Source organism: Canis aureus, chromosome 8 (assembly GCF_053574225.1).
Source record: "Canis aureus isolate CA01 chromosome 8, VMU_Caureus_v.1.0, whole genome shotgun sequence".
NCBI lineage: Eukaryota > Metazoa > Chordata > Mammalia > Carnivora > Canidae > Canis > Canis aureus.
The window spans coordinates 65,949,757-65,969,281 of NC_135618.1; the positions used below are offsets into that span (position 1 = coordinate 65,949,757).

The 19,525-nt window shown below is 41.9% G+C and overlaps 1 protein-coding gene across 2 annotated transcripts; it reads right to left on the bottom strand.

Annotated features, from left to right (window-relative positions):
* Window positions 1-972: 972 nt before the first annotated feature.
* ZDHHC4 (zDHHC palmitoyltransferase 4) lies at window positions 973-17,265 on the bottom strand. 2 transcript variants are annotated; one of them, XM_077907736.1, is made up of 9 exons: window positions 17,139-17,265; window positions 16,437-16,628; window positions 15,940-15,996; window positions 15,704-15,827; window positions 14,882-14,955; window positions 13,788-13,966; window positions 10,147-10,272; window positions 8,077-8,321; window positions 973-1,317 (listed from the first exon to the last, which is right to left on the bottom strand). In XM_077907736.1, the coding sequence occupies exons 4-9, from the start codon at window positions 15,818-15,820 to the stop codon at window positions 1,027-1,029; spliced, it is 1,032 nt and encodes a 343-aa protein (XP_077763862.1). In that variant the 5' UTR covers window positions 15,821-15,827; window positions 15,940-15,996; window positions 16,437-16,628; window positions 17,139-17,265; the 3' UTR covers window positions 973-1,026. The 2 variants fall into 2 exon arrangements, with proteins under 2 accessions (XP_077763862.1, XP_077763863.1); XM_077907737.1 differs by lacking the exon at window positions 16,437-16,628 and having other exon boundaries at window positions 17,139-17,195.
* Window positions 17,266-19,525: the final 2,260 nt, after the last annotated feature.

Sequence of the window (19,525 nt, forward strand, 5' to 3'; positions counted from 1 at the left end):
CTCCGCCAGCCTGCGCGCAGGACGGGAAGCTCCTCTGGCTTCCTTTGCGCGGCGCTCGAAGCCTACTGATTAATTTCACCGCGCTTTTCCACCTGTAGGACGGGCTCGCTGGGGCTGGGACATAGCTCAGGCCTCAGCAGGCCGCGTCAAAGATTATGTCTAGTCTGGAACTCTTGGGGCTGCGGTGACAAATGATGCCTCCTGACCCCCCGCCTCCAAGTTCTTGTCACGAGTTCCCCCTTCCCCAATCCCCTCCAGTACGGCTGGCCATGGCAATCTTAGGTATCCTGCTCCTGAAAACTCTCCCCTCCTAAAAGCTCTCAGCACTTTCTATGGATCTCTTCTGCATCCATCTCTGCACTGAATTAACGAGGCAGTGGCGGGGTGGGGCTCTGGGTGTTAGTTTGAATTTTAAAAACAGGGCATATAAGACTTGATCAGGGCCACAAGAGGCCAGTGACTGAGGGCAGGCAGGGGACAAGCACAAGACTGGGCCCATGCTGGCTCAAGGGAGGACCTGGGTGAGGGTGCTAGGTCTGATTAAGGAGATGAAAAGCCAAGGCCTATCTCCTTGGGAGAGGTGGAAAGGCCATCAAAAAGAGTGCAGCCAGGCACAACCCCAAGTCACTGAGACTCTCCTGCACACCAGGGGACACAGTACAGACCCCTCCTGTCAGAAACCTAGAGTCTCTAGTGGAAGACCACGGTTAACCAGAATGTCTGGGACGTCCTCTTTGATTCCGCTGGCACCAGGACTTCAAATATACTCCATTCCAACAGGCTGAAGGAACAGAGGATGAGCAAGGGGGATTTCTACCACCGGATCTAGCATGGTCCTATAAGGATTAGGCACTCTGTAAACACTAGTTTTCTCTTCTCCTTAACCACTTAAAGCCGATTTATAAACATTCAGAAGCCAGAAAAAAAGACTCCCAAAACCAAAAAACACCACACTAATGCTTACAAAGTATCTATATGTATAAATAAATGTATACTATATTTAAATGGCAGTAACACTTCCCATTCTCAGTTCTTCTTTCTCTCATAAGGTGCAGTGGCAGGTAGGAAGACCTCTCCAAGGTTGCTCCAAAGCCCATGGGAGTGAATGTTCCGGTTGACCTGGGTATCTGCTGATAGGGGCCGGGCCACGTGGCGGCAATGATGGCACCAAGCCCGGTCACCATTGTGCCACTCGTTAGTGGTCTGGTTGGTGGCAGCCAGGTACAAAATAAAGCACAGGTAGCCCCCCAGGAGGAAGCTCAGCATCATGACAAAGCCCAGCATGAAGATAATCCTCGGGAAGGTCAGAAACAGGTACTGGAGGCAAAGAAGAAAGAGCATGTTAGGCAGCTAGGCTGTGACACAAGTAAGTAAGCACCTCCCAGCCCTGGCCCGTTACATGGACAAGTGTGAGCTGCCCACCCAACTCATCCACCTCCATACACATCTGACCCACCAAACCCCAAACAACTATAAATGACACTGACAGCCCAAGAGGAAACCCAGGTCTGTACAAGAGTCAAGTAAGATAAATGAAATCTGTAATGGAAGGAAAAGGGAAAGGATACTCAGGAGATGGTGCTTTGCCAGTTAACTATTTGTAAAATAAAGACAAACACAGATCTTAGTTCATGCATCAAAATAAAGTCCAGATGGACAGAGGAGATCAATCTCTCTCTCAACACAATACGACTACAGAAATACATGCATGAGAGTATTCACTGTAGTGATTTTAACAGGCCTTCTTCCTAAAAGAAACATGTTAAAAAGTCCACCCATGAGGAAGAGTAAAACCCTAGGATAGTCATACTATGGAATAATAGCCAATAAAATGAGGTCAATTTCCATGTACTCATCTGGAAAAGACATTGGTAAGATACTGCCAATGCGAAAGACAAGAGGCAAGGATTCACAATGGGATCATATTCAGGTAAAAACAAAAAGAGACTCCATGAAGGTGTGTGACAGTATACACATAGGAAAAAAGCCTGAAATGTGTATACCAAACTACAAAGATAGTTGCCTCTGGGGAGGGGAGGGGTTAAAGACCTCAGTTTTTTGTTTTTTTCTAAAGAGATTTTAAATTTTATGCTTCTCCCTCCAGCTTTATTGAAATATAATAGACATGACATTATGAAAGTTTAAAGGTGTACAACGTAACATACAGCAAATGATCACAAGGTTAATACACCTATCACCACACATAGTTACAATTTTTTTGTGTGATGAGAACTTCTAAAACCCATTCTCTTAGCAACTTTCAAGTTTACAACACCGTACTATAAACTACAGTCACCAGGCTATACATCAAATCCCCAGGATTTACTCATCTTTCAACTATAAGTTTGTACCTCTGACCACCTATGCCCACTTTCCCTGTTTCTCTGCCTTTTCATTTTAAATGCTTCTGGACTGCTTGAATCTTTATAATTTATTTTTTTATAATAAAGAAAATGAATTTTGAAAGAGTTCAATATTTTTGAAAGTCACAAGTAAAAGCAGATACATCTCTTGATAGAAGAGAACTTCTAACTGAAGTTACAAAGAAAAGAGATTTGATAAGAAAGGATTTCTGCATTTTTTTTATACAAAAAAAGATACACAGGGCAGCCCGGGTGGCTCAGGGGTTTAGCACCGCCTTCAGCCCAGGACGTGATCCTGGAGACCCGGAGTCGAGTCCTAGGTCAGGCTTCCTGCATGGGGCCTGCTTCTCCCTCTGCCTGTGTCTCTGCCTCTCTCTGTGTGTCTCTCATGAATAAATAAATAAAATCTTAAAAAAAAAAAAAAGATATACAAATGAAAACAAATACAAGAATGAACTATCATTACTATATGATCTCAAATCAAAAGTAATGTTAGGGGGATCCCTGGGTGGCTCAGGGTTTGGCACCTGCCTTTGGCCCAGGGCACGATCCTGGAGTCCCGGGATCGAGTCTCATGTCAGGCTCCCTGCATGGAGCCTGCTTCTCCCTCTGCCTGCGCCTCTGTCTCTGTCTCTCTCTCATAAATAAATAAATAAATCTTTAAAAAAAAGTAATATTAGTATCAAATAGGTAAACACTTAAAGGACCTAAGTCATAAAAGCAGATCTATAGATGACTGACAAACAAGAAAACTAATCAACATCAACAAAAGAAATAGTTTTTAGAAAGGGTAAACCATATTTTCCTACCACACTAGAAGCACTCGCCACCACTGGGCATCCTCAGTGCCTGCTCTGATGCAACAAAATGAACATGGACAAATCACTCTAAGCAGAAGGTTTCTAAAAAAGCAATCTGACTATATTAAAATCAAAAGATCTGTAAATGTTAATAATCTCTGACCCAGTATTTATATTTTTTGGAACCTATCCTACAGAAAATCTTAAGTACAAAAACAAAACCATATACACAGATGACCCACTGCAAAGGGGAAAATGCACTTCATCAATGGAGACAGCTGGGTGTCACTGGTCCTCTGTTCCACCTGATGGGAAGCAATATGAAATACACATTCTTGCCAAAAATACTTAACCTGAATCTATGCAGGGCTCTAGAACTAACTTCCAGTTCACATTAATATTAAGGAATAGAGAAAAATCAGTTGACAAAAGTAGGAAAAAGGCAAATTTGTAACAAGGGACTTTCTAAAAGACAGCTATTAATTGTCAATTTCACAAAAAAAGGTTGGGGCCATTATTTTAGAGAGACTGAGAAGAACATTCAAATGCAAAGAGTAACTATGAGGTGGGTTCTGGCTCACGGAGGTAAAAAAGCTATAAAAGACACATTTGAGAGATGTCTGGGTGGCTCAGCGGTTGAGCGTCTGCCTTTGGCTCAGGGCCTGATCCTAGAAGCGGGCTCCCTGCCTACAGTCTGCTTCTCTCTCTGCCTGTGTCTCTTCCTCTCTCTCTCTCCGTATCTCTCATGAATAAATAAATAAAATCTTAAAAAAAAAACATTTGAAAAAAAGAAATAAAAAGACAATAGGGAAATTTGAATATGGATTAGATGATTTATTATATATTTACTACATATCCTATGTTTGTTATACAGATTTATTACTTTTCTTAGGTGAGATAACCTAATTGTAGTTAAGGTGACATTCTTTAAAAATGCACATTCACATATTGAAGGGCAAAGCAACATGACGTCTCCAATTTATGATCCCGACATGCAGCTTGATCCCACCACCCTGAGATTACAACCCAAACAGAAATCAAGAGTCAGATGCTTAACAGACTAAGCCACCCAGTTGCTTCATAGCTGAAAGAAATTTTAAGAATAAAAATTACTCAAGGTTGAAATGACGAGGTTGTTGCTACACACCTATCGGAATGGCTAAAATGAAACATAGTGATAACATTAGGTGCTGGCAAAGATGCAGAGAAACCAGTCCCTCCTCCACCACTGGTGAGGATGTACAATGGTACAACCACTCTGAAAAAGAGTATGGTGGTCCTTTCTAAGACTTAAAATAGACCTATCATCAACCCAACAATCACAGTGAAGACAGATAATTACACAGGAACTTGTAAATGGGAATGTTCAATGCCGCTTTTTGCAGCTGATGGCCTTCAAAGGGTGAATGGTTAAACAAAGCATGGACTACTATACAGCAATTAAAAGGAACCCTAGATCCATGCAACTGTTCTCATGGACCTCAAGGAAATTGCACTGAGTGAAGAAACCAACTTCAAAAAGATACTGTATGATTCCATTTATGTAACGATCATGAAATAACATTATAACAGAGATGGAGAAGGGAGTAGTGGTGCCAAGCATTAGGGATATGGAGAGGAAGCTTTAGCTATAAAGGGTAACACAAGGGAGTCTGTGGCGATTCATAATAGAGCATGCTAGTGGTGGGTTATTTGTGAACATGTGACAAATTGCACAGAGCTATATACACACCAGGCAACAGATTCTTACATAAAACATTCTTACAATAAACACATGTAATTCGTGAAATCTAACTGGCCCTGGGGATTGTGCCAAAGTCAATTGCTTGGTTTTGGCCTTGTGCTGTATAGGGATTCTGGCATGGGAAGAGGGGCTAAAGAGTGTATAGACTTCCTGTGTGTCTCTTTATAATCTCCTGTAAATCTATAATTATTTCAAAATAAATTAAAAAAAAAAACTAACTTTAAGACTGTGTACTTTATCATAGTAAGACAGTATCCTGGGACGCCTGGGTGGCTCAGTGGTTAAGTGACTGCCTTCAGCTCAGGGCATGATTCTGGAGTTCCGGGAACAAGTCCTACATTGGGCTCCCTGCATAGAGCCTGCTTCTCCCTCTCCCTAAGTCTCTGCTTCCCTCCTGTGTCTCTCATGAATGATAAATAAAATCTTTTTTTTTTTTTTTAAAGACAGTATCCTTCAATTCTTATTGTCTGAGTGCTTTTATTAGAATGAGTGTTGAATTCTGTGAAAGGCTTTTCAGCATCTAGAGAAATAATCACGTCATTGTTCTTTATATTTAATAATGCTATATAAAACATTAATCAATTTTCTAATATTGAACCAAACTTGCATTCATGGACTACATCTCACTTGTTCATGGTATTTTATTATCTTTAAAATGAAATAAATAAATAAATAAAATCTTTTTTTAAAAAAAGAAAAAACACTCAAGAAGCAACCAGTTACCTAAAATAGTGACTGCTCATAAGCTACTTCCCATAAATGCAACAGAAATCTTTTAGCCATAAAATATTTGAGTTTTTATAAGAAGCCTATGTTATTGTAAATAAATTTTTGACAAGGGTGCCAAAACAATTCAATGAACAAAGAAGGGTATCTTTAACAATAGATGCTGGGACGCTAAAAGTATCAAGAGAGAGCCCAACCCTACAAAACATACAAAAATTGACTCAAAAAAGGATCAAAGACCTAAATGTAAGAGTTAAATATATAAACACAAGAATACATAAATCTTCATGACCTTGGAGCAGGCAACAGATTCTTACATATGACACCAAAGCATAAGCAACAACAACAAAAAACCCTAAACTTAAAATACGGAACTTTTTTGTTTCAAAGAAAGCTATCCAAAAAATGAAAAACCCACAGAATGGGAAAAAATACTTGCTAATCCTACATCTGAGATGGGTCAAGTGTCCAGGATATACAAAGAATTCTTACAACACAAGAAAACAACCCAATTAAAAAATGAGCTTCTCCTGTAAATCTTCTTTTCCAAAAAAGACATATAAGTGGCTAAGAAACACACAAAAAGAGGCTCAGCATTATTAAGTCAACAGGGAAGTGCAAATCAACTCACAAGGGCACCGCTTTACATCCATTAGGATGACTTTAATCAAAAAGACAAAAAAAAAAAAAAAAAAGACATAGTAACAAGTTGGAACCTTCATATACAGATGGTAGGAATGTAAAATGGTGAAGATACTTTGGAAAACAACCTGGCAGCTCCTCAAATGACTACAAGTATAGTGACCATATGACCTAGAAATTCTACTCCTGGGTATGACTCAAGAGCAATGGAAACCAAAAAAAAAAAAAAAAAAAAAAAAAAACCAAAAAAAAAAAAGGGAGGGGATCCCTGAGTGGCTCAGCAGTTTGGCGCCTGCCTTCGGTCCAGGGCATGATCCTGGAGTCCCGGGATCGAGTCCCACATCGGGCTTCTGCATGGAGCCTGCTTCTCCCTCTGCCTGTGTCTCTGCCTCACTCTTTCTCTGTGTGTCTCTCATGAATAAATAAATAAAATCCTTAAAAAAAAAAAAAAAAAAGAGCAATGGAAACCCCTATCCACACAAGAGCTTGTACACAGATGTTCACAGTACCCTTATTCAAAAATAAAAAGTGAAAACATTCAAATGTCCATAGGTAATAAATGAATAAAATGTGGTATACATCTACACAGTGGAATATTATTTAGCCTCAAAAAGGAGTGAAATATTGATTCATGCTACAACACGGATGAACCTTGAACACATTATGCTAAGAAAAAGAAGCCAGTCCAAGGCCACAAATGTCCAGCTACATTTATATGAAATGCCCGGAAAAGGCAAATCCATAAACACAAAAAGCCAGTTAGTGGTTGCAAGGAAAGAGAGGGGTGGAGAGTAACTGGTAATAGGTAAGAGTTTATTTCTTGGGTGATGAAATGTTCTGAAATTAAATGGTGGTGGTGGTTACACAACTCTGAACCACTAGATCTTATACTTTGAAAGGATGAATTTTAGGGGCACCTGGTTGACTCAGTAGGAAGAGCATATGACTCTTGATCTTGGGGTCATGAGTTTAAACCCCACATTGAGTGTAAAGATTACTAAAAAATAAATAAATAAACTTAAAAAAAGGATGAATTTTATAGCACACGTATTATATATCAATTCAAAAAATTATATATTGGAGTGTCTCAGTACTAAGTTGGTTAAGCATCCAACTCTTGATTTCAGCTCAGGTCATGATCTCACGATTGTGAGACTGAGTCCTGTGTTGAGGGTGCTTTCTTTCTCTCTCTCTCTCTATCTTAATCTAAAATAATAAGGGATCCCTGGGTGGCACAGAGGTTTGGCGCCTGCCTTTGGCCCAGGGCGCGATCCTGGAGACCTGGGATCGAATCCCATATCGGGCTCCCGGTGCATGGAGCCTGCTTCTTCCTCTGCCTGTGTCTCTGCCTCTCTCTCTCTCTCTCTCTCTGTGACTATCATAAATAAATAAATTTAAAAAAAATTTTTTTAAATAAATAAATAATAAATAAAATCTCAAGTAAATAAATAATAAAAATTTTATTTTATTTTATTATTATTTTTTAAAGATTTATTTATTTATTCATGATAGACATAGAGAGAGAGAGAGAGAGGCAGAGACACAAGAGGAGGGAGAAGCAGGCTCCATGCCGGGAACCCAACGCAGGACTCGATCCCGGGACTCCAGGATCGCGCCCTGGGCCAAAAGCAGGCGCCAAACCGCTGAGCCACCCAGGGATCCCCAATAAAATTTTTAAAATTATATATTGACTTTTAAAAAAGGAATAGCTCCATCTTTTGACTGGGAAAATGACCTTTTTCCAATTTTGAAACCTAATATCAGAAACACATCCCACAACACAACTACCTGAATTAATTACCTGAATAAGAAAGAAAATGTCAACAGCCTGGAAGTGTCCAAGGTGATCAATGTAAGTCTCCAAATACAAGTCAGACAACACCACCAAATGGACCAGAAACACAGTGCTCACGATGGCCATGGTGGCTGCTGAGGCTGTCAATGTCAAGAGGTAGAGGAGGAAGTACCTGGCGTTCCAGGCTCCAATGCAGTTGTTCACCCAAACACAGTGGTGGTCAAAACGGTGCACACACCTGTTACACACACCTGCACAGAAACAAGAATGCAACACTGAGTTAGTCCTTGATGAAAAATGAGACAAAAAGCACACTTACAGAGATGTTTAGACTGACTACGGGCAGTATGAGCTGGAAGAAATGGTGGCTGCTATCACCAAGCTCTTAAAACCGCAGTGTCCGGGCAGCCCTGGTGGCGCAGCGGTTTAGCGCCGCCTACAGCCTAGGGCGTGATCCTGGAGACCCTGGATCAAGTCCCACGTCAGGCTCTCTGCATGGGGCCTGCTTCTCCCTCTGCTTGTGTCTCTGCCTCTCTCTCTCTGTGTGTCTCTATGAATAAATAAATATTCTTTAATAAAAAAAAAGAATACTTTAAAAAAAATAAAAATAAAAAAATAAAAAAAAACTGCAGTGTCCAATGAAGTAGCCACGAGCCACAGGTGGGTATTAAGCACTTGAAATGTGGCTACAAGAAAAAATTTGGAAGAATATTCTGTTGATACTGATAAATTTAGAGTTCTTCAATTCATGCAATGCTCCTTTAAGTTCAACATGAGTAATACTGATATGACACAAGAGTTAGTGAACTTAACTTGGACAGATTTTTTTTTTTAAGATTTATTTATTTATTTATGATAGACACAGAGAGAGAGAGAGGCAGAGACACAGGCAGAGGGAGAAGCAGGCTCCATGCCCGGAGCCCGACATGGGACTCGATCCCGGGACTCCGGGACCGCGCCCTGGGCCAAAGGCAGGCACCAAACCGCTGAGCCACCCAGGGATCCCAGACAGACAGAATTTTAAAACTGAGGCTTTAAAGTCAAATCAAAAAAAAAAAAAAAAAAGTCAAATCAAAAAAAAAAAAAAAAAGTCAAATCAATTCTTCAGATAAAGACAAATTATTGAGGCACCTATGTGGCTCAGTTGGTTAAGCATCTGCCTTCAGCTCAGGTCATGATCTCAAGCTCCTGGAGTCAAGCCCTATACTGGGCTCCCTCTAAGCGGGGAATCTGCTTATCCCTCTCTCTCTGCCCCTCCACCCACTTGTGTAAGCATATGCACATTCTCTCTCAAATAAATAAAATCTTTTTTTTTTTTAAAGGTTGAACTGTTACATGGGTATTAAACAGAAATAATTTTTTGGTACTGATTCAGTAACCAAAAAACTTCTGAGAATTTCTAGAATAACTTGGGTAGGTGAATCTGCTCTTCTGACAGCAAATTTTATGAAATCTAAATACAGATCAAGTATTTCCAAGGAAAATTTAGTGTCTCAATTGAGATGTGCTGTAAATGGAAAATATGTATCAGATTTCAAAGACAGTATGAAAAAGAGAACATAAACTATCCCATGAATGATTTTTTTATACTGACTACACATTAAAATGATATTTTAGATATGTTAGGTTAAATAAAATATATAATTAAATCCAATGTTGCCTCATTTTACTTTTGTAATGTGGCTACTAGAAAATTTAAATCACATATGTGGCTCATGATATATTTTTGTTGGATGGCACTAGTCTAGAATCTTGGCTATTCCCCAGAAGAGTAGGTTCTGCCAGAGCTAAAATCTGCAAACACAACATCCCACAGAAATTCCTGCTGGGCCACATGCCCTACCACATGGCAAAGGAAGGGCTGTTCTGCCCAGGGCTGAGCTGCCCATTACACGAGAACATTAAGAACTTACCTCCAGTCATCTGAAAGAAACAATTTGGCCTCTACAAGCAGTGGCTGTCCCATGCTGGGAGACCAAGGGCCCTGCTTTTGGATTTCTGTAACATTCCCTTACTGAGAAAGCCCACATATTTGCTGTGCAAGGCTAGAGCTGGAGCAATTAAAGCCAAACTTACTGCAGTGTTTGGATCGTGCTGGTTTCCTTAAATTGCACGTAGAGCACTTCATATTCTTTAAGAACATCACTTCATCGAATTCATAAACTTGAAGAAACAGTAACTCATTTGCTTTCGTTATAGTACCTGAAAAAAGTAAGGACAAACATCAGTTCCAAGCAATATGGTTGACTAAACATTCACAAAATCTGTCCTGACAAAGTGCAACTAAGACTTCTATATTTAACATTCTAAATAACTCACTTTAAAATAAATAGCTTGGGATCTCTGGGTGGCGCAGCGGTTTGGCGCCTGCCTTTGGCCCAGGGCGCGATCCTGGAGACCCGGGATCGAATCCCACATCAGGCTCCCGGTGCATGGAGCCTGCTTCTCCCTCTGCCTGTGTCTCTGCCTCTCTCTCTCTCTCTCTCTGTGACTATCATAAATAAATAAAAATTAAAAAAAATAATAAATAAAATAAAATAAATAGCTTTACTGAGATACAATTCATAAACCCAATTCACCCATTTAAGGTACACAATTCAACAGTTTTTAGTATACTCACAGAGTTATGCAATGATCATCACAATCAATTTTATTTATTTATTTATTTTTTTTTTTTTTTTTAAGATTTATTTATTTATTCATGATAGACACAGAGAGAGAGAGAGAGAGGCAGAGACACAGGCAGAGGGAGAAGCAGGGTCCATGCCGGGAGCCCGATGTGGGACTCGATCCCGGGACTCCAGGATCGCGCCCTGGGCCAAAGGCAGGAGCTAAACCACCGAGCCACCCAGGGATCCCCCACAATCAATTTTAGAACATGTTTATCACTTTAAAAAGAAAGCCCTTAGGGGTGCTTGGGTGGCTCAGTTGGTTAAGTGCCTACCTTCAGTTTAAGTCATGATCCCAGGATCCTGGGGTCAAGTTCCACACTGGACTCCTCCTCAGGGCTCCCTGCTCTACAGAGAGTATGCTTCTCCCTCTCTCTCTGCTCCTCCCACTCTCCTCACTTGAGGTGTCTCTCTCTCTCTCTCTCTCTCAAATAAATAAATAAAATATATTTTTTAAGATTTTTATCTTAAAAAATCTTAAAAAAACTTAAAATCTTAAAAAAAACCTTTACTCTTAAAAAAAAGATTTTATTTATTTATTCATGAGAGAAACAAAGAGAGAGAGAGAAAGAGAGAGAGAGAGAGGCAGAGACACAGGCAGAGGGAGAAGCAGGCTCCACAAAGGAAGCCCAACGTGGGACTCGATCCCAGTCTCCAGGATCACGCCCTGGGCTGAAGGCAGCACTAAACCACTGAGCCACCCGGGCTGCCCTAAATAAAATCTTTAAAAAAAAAAAAAAAGGAAAAGAAAAGAAGAAAGAAAAGAAAAGAAAAGAAAAGAAAAGAAAAGAAAAGAAAAGAAAAGAAAAGAAAAGAAAAGAAAGAAACCCCTTAGCAGTCACCCCATTTCTCTTGAATCCTAGCTCTTGGCAATCACTATTCTGCTTTCCGTCTCCATGCATTTGCCTTGTTTGAATATTTCATATAAATGGAATCCTACAACTTGTGGTCTTTTGTATCTTGCTTCTTTCATTTAGCATAGTTTTTCAAGGTTCCTCTAAGTTCTAACATATATCACTCCTTCATTCCTTCCCGTTACAGAATACTGTTCCATGGAGAAGGCACATCACATTTACCTATTAACCAGTTGATGGACACTTGGTGCTTCAAGGACAGGAAAGCTTAAAAGTAAAGGCATGGAAAAAAGATACCAAGCAAATATCAATCCCCCCAGTCCCCCAAAAAAGGGTAAGGGGCACCTGGGTGGCTCAGTCAGTTAAGCATCTGACTCCTGATCTTGGCTCAGGTCACGATCTCAGAGTCGTGAGACTGAGCCCTGCATTGGGCTTCACACTGGGCATGGAGCCTGCTTAAGATTCTCTCTCTCCCTCTCCCCCTCTTAAAAAAATAAAAGTGTAATAATATTAATATCAGACAAAAAAAGAACAAAGAACAATACTAGTAACAAAGAGACAAATACCCACCATTTGCTTCAACGTGGATGGAACTGGAGGGTATTATGCTGAGTGAAGTAAGTCAATCGGAGGACAAACATTATATGTTCTCATTCATTTGGGGAATATAAATAATAGTGAAAGGGAATAGAAGGGGAGGGAGAGGAAATGTGTGGGAAATATCAGAAAGGGAGACAGAACATAAAGACACTCCTAACTCTGGGAAATGAACTAGGGGTGGTGGAAGGGGAGGAGGGTGGGGGGTGGGGGTGAATGGGTGACGGCACTGAGGGGGGGCACTTGACGGGATGAGCACTGGGTGTTATTCTGTATGTTGGTAAATTGAACACCAATAAAAAATAAATTTATTATAAAAAAATATTCAAGGAAAAAGGAATACCAATTCTAAACTTGAATGCAAATAATATAAAAATATATATTATATATACCTACACACACATACGCACATATACAACAGCTTCAAAATAAGTAAAGTCAAAACTGACTGCCAGAAGAAACCTCAAATCTATCATCAAAATGAGATAACATGGGACGCGTGGGTGGCTCAGCAGTTGAGCATATGCCTTTGGCTCAGGGCATGATCCCTGGATCTGGGATTGAGTCCCACATTGGGCTCCCTGCGTGGAGCCTGCTTTTCCCTCTGCCTATGTCTCTGCTTCTCTCTCTCTCTCTGTCTCTCATGAATAAATAAATAAAATCTTAAAAAAAAAAAGTTGAATAACAAAATGAGATAACATACTTCTCAGTAACTGAGCAACCAAAAAAATTAATACAAATATAAAAGATTTGAACATAATTAACAAACTTGATCTAATGGACTCACATGCTGTCTACACCAAGAACTAGAAAATACACACTCTTTCTTTCTTTTTTTTTTTAATGTTATTGCTGTGTTTTATCTTTTTTTTTTAAGACCTTTTATTTTATTTACTCAGAGATACAGAGCGAGAGAGAGAGGCAGAGACACAGGCAGAGGGAGAAGCAGGCTCCACACAGGGAGCCCGACGTGGGACTCGATCTCGGGTCTCCAGGATCACACCGTGGGTTGCAGGCGGCGCTAAACCACTGCGCCACCGAGGCTGCCCAAATACACACTCTTTCAAGCCCACAGGTCATTTACAAAAATAACACATAACTGGATATGATGCAATAAAATTTGTAAAAGAGGGGCAGCCCTGGTGGTGCAGCGGTTTAGCGCCGCCTGCAGCCCAGGGCTTGATCCTGGAGACCCTGGATTGAGTCCCACATCAGGTTCTCTGTATGATGCCTGCTTCTCCCTCTGCCTGTGTCTCTGCTTCTCTCTCTCTCTCTGTCTCTATGAATAAATAAATAAAATCTTTAAAAAAAAAATTGTAAAAGAAACAGAGCCATACAGACCACAAACTATATAACACAATTACTAGTGAAGCACCAAAAAATAAACTAAAAAAGTATATGGAAAATTTTAAGCAGTTCTAAATAATCTATGAATCATAGAAGAAAAAAATAAAATCAGAAGACAATCACAATGAAAAGATCATGAAAACACTACATATCTTATCTTTTACGAAGTCCCCAGAGGCCTCACTAGTCTGTAGCACTGCAAGAGTAAGGTTGATTGTCACCAGTCTCCATACCGAAAGCTTCAACTTACCAGGGTCACTTACACAGCTGAGAGTGAAAAACACCAGGTTTATAATCAGCAGAAAATAGGGCAGAAGAAGGTAACACAAGGAGAACTCCAGCTCTCGACAGTAGCCAAATATTTCCCAGGTGTATTCACTGTAAACCATCCCTTGCAAGATGAGGTGCAGGATAATGAAGGTGTGGTTTCTGAAAGGAAACGGGTACATGGCTTGTTCACAGGGCCTTCTTCATAAAGAAATTATATAATACTAAACTGAACCCAGAGCCAACCATGTCTTTTGAGCTTGAGATAATAGCAAGAATTACATAAGAAACAATGTGAGACAATTCTCATAGTACCTAGCAAGACTCAGTACTCAATAGATGCTATCTATTATTATCAACTTTTTTTTTTTAGGATTTTAATTATTTAGGGAGAGTGTGAGACCAGGGGAAGGGGCAGAGGGAGAGAGACTCTCAAGCAGACTCCAAGCTAAGTGTGGAGCTCAAAGCAGGGCTTAATCCCATGACTCTGAGATGATGACTTGAACCAAAATCAAGAGGTGGATGGCTCCACTGTCTGAGCCACCCAGGCACCCTTATTATCTTTATTAGGAATTGAGGTATCAGGATATATCTCTTCACAGAAATGCATGCAATATATTGCCACTCTAAATATTTCAGTGAAAACTCCAGAAATAAAAGGCAGATTATGAGGAGAGGTCCTGAACCTAGGACTCTTGATCCTTTCCAGCCTCCTTCCCCAAACCATGGCTGGAAACCAACAAGGAGCTTCCGGAAGCTAGAGGACAGCAACAATTAAAAATCAAACCAGGAAAGAAGATAGTATTTTTTTTAAAAGATTTTATGTACTTATTGCGGGGGGGGGGGAGGGGGGCAAAGGGAGGGGCAGAGGGAGAGAATCTTAAGCAGGCCCTGTGCCTAGCACAGAGTCTGACTTGGGGCTCAATCTCAGGACCCTAAGATCATGACCTGAGCTGAAACCAAGAGTCAGATGCTTAACCAATGAGCCATCTGGATGCCCCGAAAAGAAGATAGTATTTACTAAAAATTAAAAAAAAAAAAAAAGAAGATAGTATTTACACTCTGAAATATAAATACCGTGTACGGAAGAGGTAATGAAGCAATTTTGGCATAGCTCTCTGAAGGCATTTTGGAATTATACAGGAAATTATCTAAAACAAAAAAGAATTCATTGTCATTTGTCATTCCCCCACTCCCAAATTAGATGCTTCACTTTCAGCTGGTGATATTTGGTGATTTGCACTTTTGCATATGGGCAGAGAAGAGATTTAAGAGAGAATAAAATGCAGGGCTTCCCTCAGCCGGTCTTTCTCTAATGCCAGCTCCTCTGTTTTCACCTAACTCCAGAGAAAACACCATGTCAGGGTCTTCAGGCAAAGGAAGGAGAGCAGAGGAGCTGGATTAGGTAATGTTAATGTGAACTCCACTCCTTTCGTGCTTTGGGTTCAATCCTAGGTTCGAGTCCATCTGTAATCACTGGGCATTAGCCCAGGTTACCCTCCAAGTCAACCCCTTCCCAAAGGTTGATGACCTCAACTTTGCTCACTTTGATCCTTGAAGGAGTGTGGGCAGCCTGATGCTCAGCTCCTTAACCATACAGCTCCCTGTTCCACCCATCCAGCCCCTCCATGCAGACACTGTTCACATCCATGCCCAACTACAGGCATCAAATCCAGAGAAAAATAGCCAACCTTAAGAATGTTATCTTCTCTCAAAGCAACATCACAAGATTACTTTCAAAAGCAACAAAGCCCAGAAACTTTCAAAAATTACATAGCTGCCATAAGTGAAGTGAACAAATGAATAAAAATGGCATCTCCTTTTTGTTTCATCAGGGAACTGGTGAGCCTTTTAGATTGGTGGTAGTGAAAATCCAGTGTCTCCAAGATTCATCGTTACCTGTGCTCCTCCTCTGACTACACCTTTCAGGTAATGGGTTTTTGAGCAGATGCATACTGTAACAACACCAATCAGCACCAAAACCAGGTAGAACAAGAAGAGAACCAAGAAGTCCATCCTGAGGCTACAAAGAAACAGAAAGAGTGTGACTACTATTGAGGGATATATTCCATCGCACATATTCTCAGACATCAACTCCATAAATGGCTCCCAAAACAGAATTCATCAGCACTTACGCATGCACTGCTGAGGCCTCCCAGATGGTCCAGAGCTCCCTCTCCTTCAAGAATTTCCTAATCAAAATAAGAATTTCCTAATCAAACCACTGTGGTTTATTTAGGGCATCTCCTGCCTGCAAATTACCAAAAAAAAAGGGGGGGGGGATATGCAAAATGCATACATCTTCCCTCCTACCCATAACAAATCATCTTTGTACTTAAATATAAACTTGCATAGATATTGCTACCGAATGTATCCCAAAAGAATCTACTGACCATGCTACTGGTACAAGCATCGCCTAGTGGCAGTCCCAGGACTCACTCCCACGACTCACTCCCACAACAATCGTGGCTCACCCACGGGGACTAGAGTCAACACACAGGCTTGTATTAACTGGAAAAGGTTACTTTTGGCCTTAGCAGATATGATTCAGGCCCGGACTTCCACCTAAGATAACCAAACTACAAACTATTCACAAGATAAGACAGAGGAAACAAAGAAGAGCAATTCTCACGAGGCGATTCAGGGTCCCCGGCCTACGTAGTTCTCGTTTGGATAATTTTCTACTGGCAGCTAGGGCATTCCTTCTCTCAATATTCAAGGAGAATTCAAACAGCATCTCCTCTTGGGCAGCGGCATGTGCCTGGCACAACAGGTGGCACCCAAAGCTGCAGGAGGCATGGTTCTCCTAGAAGGCTGGATCTGGCTGCAGAGACATCGATAAAGCACTCACATAATAAAACAGGGTGGGAGTCAAAGGCGGTATAAACGGTGGAAAATAACTTGAAATGTTGAGATTCCCCCCCCCCCGCCCCCGCGCGCGGGGGTGTTGAGATCCAGCAGGGTGAACCGGGTTATACGACTTTGGCAGGAAAAGTTAATTGGGAAGAATAAGCCAGTACCCTCGGATCCCGGGTCCTATCCCTAATCCCTAAAGTGTCCACTCTGGCCACCGGACAGAATGCCTTTCCGAGGCTGCACTCTCCGAGGGTCCCGGCGGGTGGGCTTGGCCGAAGCTCTCCCCGGGGGCCGGGACCCTGAGTGGGAGGCGCGGTGCAGGCGGCGCCAAGGGGATACGGTGGGTAGCAGGGTGGAGGTGGGCGTGCGACCACACACACACACACACACACACACACACGGTGGAAGGGCGGATTAGGCAAGGAGACAGACGCCCCTGGGCCAACTAGTATCAAAAAACCCTCAAAGGCGGCCTTACCGCCGGAATGGGCCAACGGCCAGTCGCACCCAGGCGGTGCCTTCAAGGAGCTTCTCTAGACTTCCGGCGGGCCTGTGACCTCACTCGGGGCGCCGGCAGCCAAGCCGACTTCCGGCGGAAGTGCGGTCCAGCGGGCAGCTGCTGGGTCGGGCTTGCGGCTGGCGTTTGTTTGCCTTTCTGGGGGAGCTGTCACTAGCTGCCCGCCTTGGCTCCTCCAGAAGAGGAGGTCGGGTTTGAGGGACGGAAAAATCGCGCTTTGCAATACTATTGCCAGAAATCTTAGAAAAAGACGATCCTAAGCCAGTGCGGGTGTTGTGAAGCGCGCCGAGTAGAGCCCAGCCACGCGGGGACCCCGGCTGACCCATGGCGGGTACACTTAGGGGCGCCTCTGCCGTGTCTTCGCGATGGGCAGGACTAGCTTTGCTTTGTGTGCCAGTCGCCCCACTGGGATCTGTCCGAACCGTCCCCGTGTCTTTGCTCCTGCTGTCTCAAAACAGCTCTGAACGTCCTGCCCCTGGGAACAGTGACAATTGCTTGACTACAAACCTGGAGGATAAGAAGGAAGTCTGTTTAAGGATAGTTGGTCCGGGGGCGGAAAGAGCTGCTTCCAAACATAGCATCGAGAAGGCCCCTGTGGGGTGTCCCTTTGCTCCGAACCACTCTGAATCCGCGGAGACCAGTAGTCTATTCTTGATGCCTCTGAAGACCTGTCAAGCCTGTCCTCCCTTTGAAGGGGGACTGTCTGATCTCCAAACGCTAGCTTTCAGGCTCTTCTCTACCTACCCCAGCTTCTCGATTCCTTTTCTTTTTCCTTTTTAAGAAACTTACAAGCGGGGCGCCTTCTGGTACATGGTGTGCAAAGCCTTCATGAGCTCCCGGACACAGAACTGAGAAAATAAAACCTGCAAATCAGAAGCCGTGATGCCGCGGGGGGAATACTGGTTAGGGATGGAAGGTCATCCCATGTCCGGAGTGGGCTGCATCGCATCAGTGTCTCCAGCTGACTCATCACCCTGCTGATTAATTTTGAGCTGGTAGTTAAGTATTTGGGGTTACTTTTTTTGGCTCATCAATGCAGAACTGTATTTTTATCCCCATTCATTTTCCTCGGGATGGTTTCAGTGGAGACTTAACTTTGAATCTTGGTTTGATCACCTATAGCATTTTGCGCTGCGTTCTTTATTTTTTTTAAGATATATATATATATATATATATATATATATATATATATATATATATATGTTATTAATGAGAGGCAGAGAGAGAGCGCAGCAGAGACACAGGCAGAGGGAGAAGCAGACTCCATGCAGGGAACCGGACATGGGACTCGATCCCGGGTCTCCAGGATCACACCCTGGGCGGAAGGCGGCACTAAACTGCTGAGCCACCCGGGCTGCCCTGGGTTGTCTTTAATTATTTAAAATTTACACAAGAAATACAATGCTATGTTCATGTAAAAAAAAAAAAAACAACCAAACTACAAAACTGTTCCTTGAACACTGCCCCCAAATCCCAGTCCCTAGACAAAATTAATCATTTATTTGGGAGGTATGTACCTCCCAAAATTCTTTTAGATATTTATTCATAAATACTTTTTATGTATTTATTTATTTATTTTTAATTTTTTTTATTTATTTATGATAGTCACACACACACAGAGAGGCAGAGACACAGGCAGAGGGAGAAGCAGGCTCCATGCACCGGGAGCCCGACGTGGGATTCAATCCCTGGTCTCCAGGATCGCGCCCTGGGCCAAAGGCAGGCGCTAAACAGCTGCACCACCCAGGGATCCCAAATATTTTTTTTTTAAGATTTTATTTATTTATTTATTCATGAGAGACACAGAGAGAGGCAAAGACATAGGCAGAAGGAGAGCCTGATGCGGGACTTGATCCTGAGACTCCAGGATCACGCCCTGAGCCAAAGGCAGACGCTCAACCACTGAGCCACCCAGGTGTCCCATATTCATAAATATGTGAATTCAACACATATATATTGAGTACCCAATGTTTATAAACAAGTATGTAGTTCACTGTTGTTTACAGAAATGGCATTATACATAATGGTCCTCCATCTTCCTTTTTTGTTTTTTTATTCTCTTTTCAATATTGATGATCTTTCCATGTGTATGCCTACTGCTTTGTATTTACCTCATTATGGATATTTTATTACATAGCTGAGCCATAACTCATCTGCCAGGGTCCCACCTTCCTTTGTCTACAGGGGCTCTGCAGGTAGTAAATAAAGTGACAAGTAGAGCAAGTGTATTTTGTTATAAGCAGAAATAGCTATTTACGCAGACCAAATGATTCTTAACTTGAATTCCAGTGAGGCTTTTTTTTTTAAAGATTTTTATTTATTTGAGAAAGAGAGTGAAGAACAGAGAG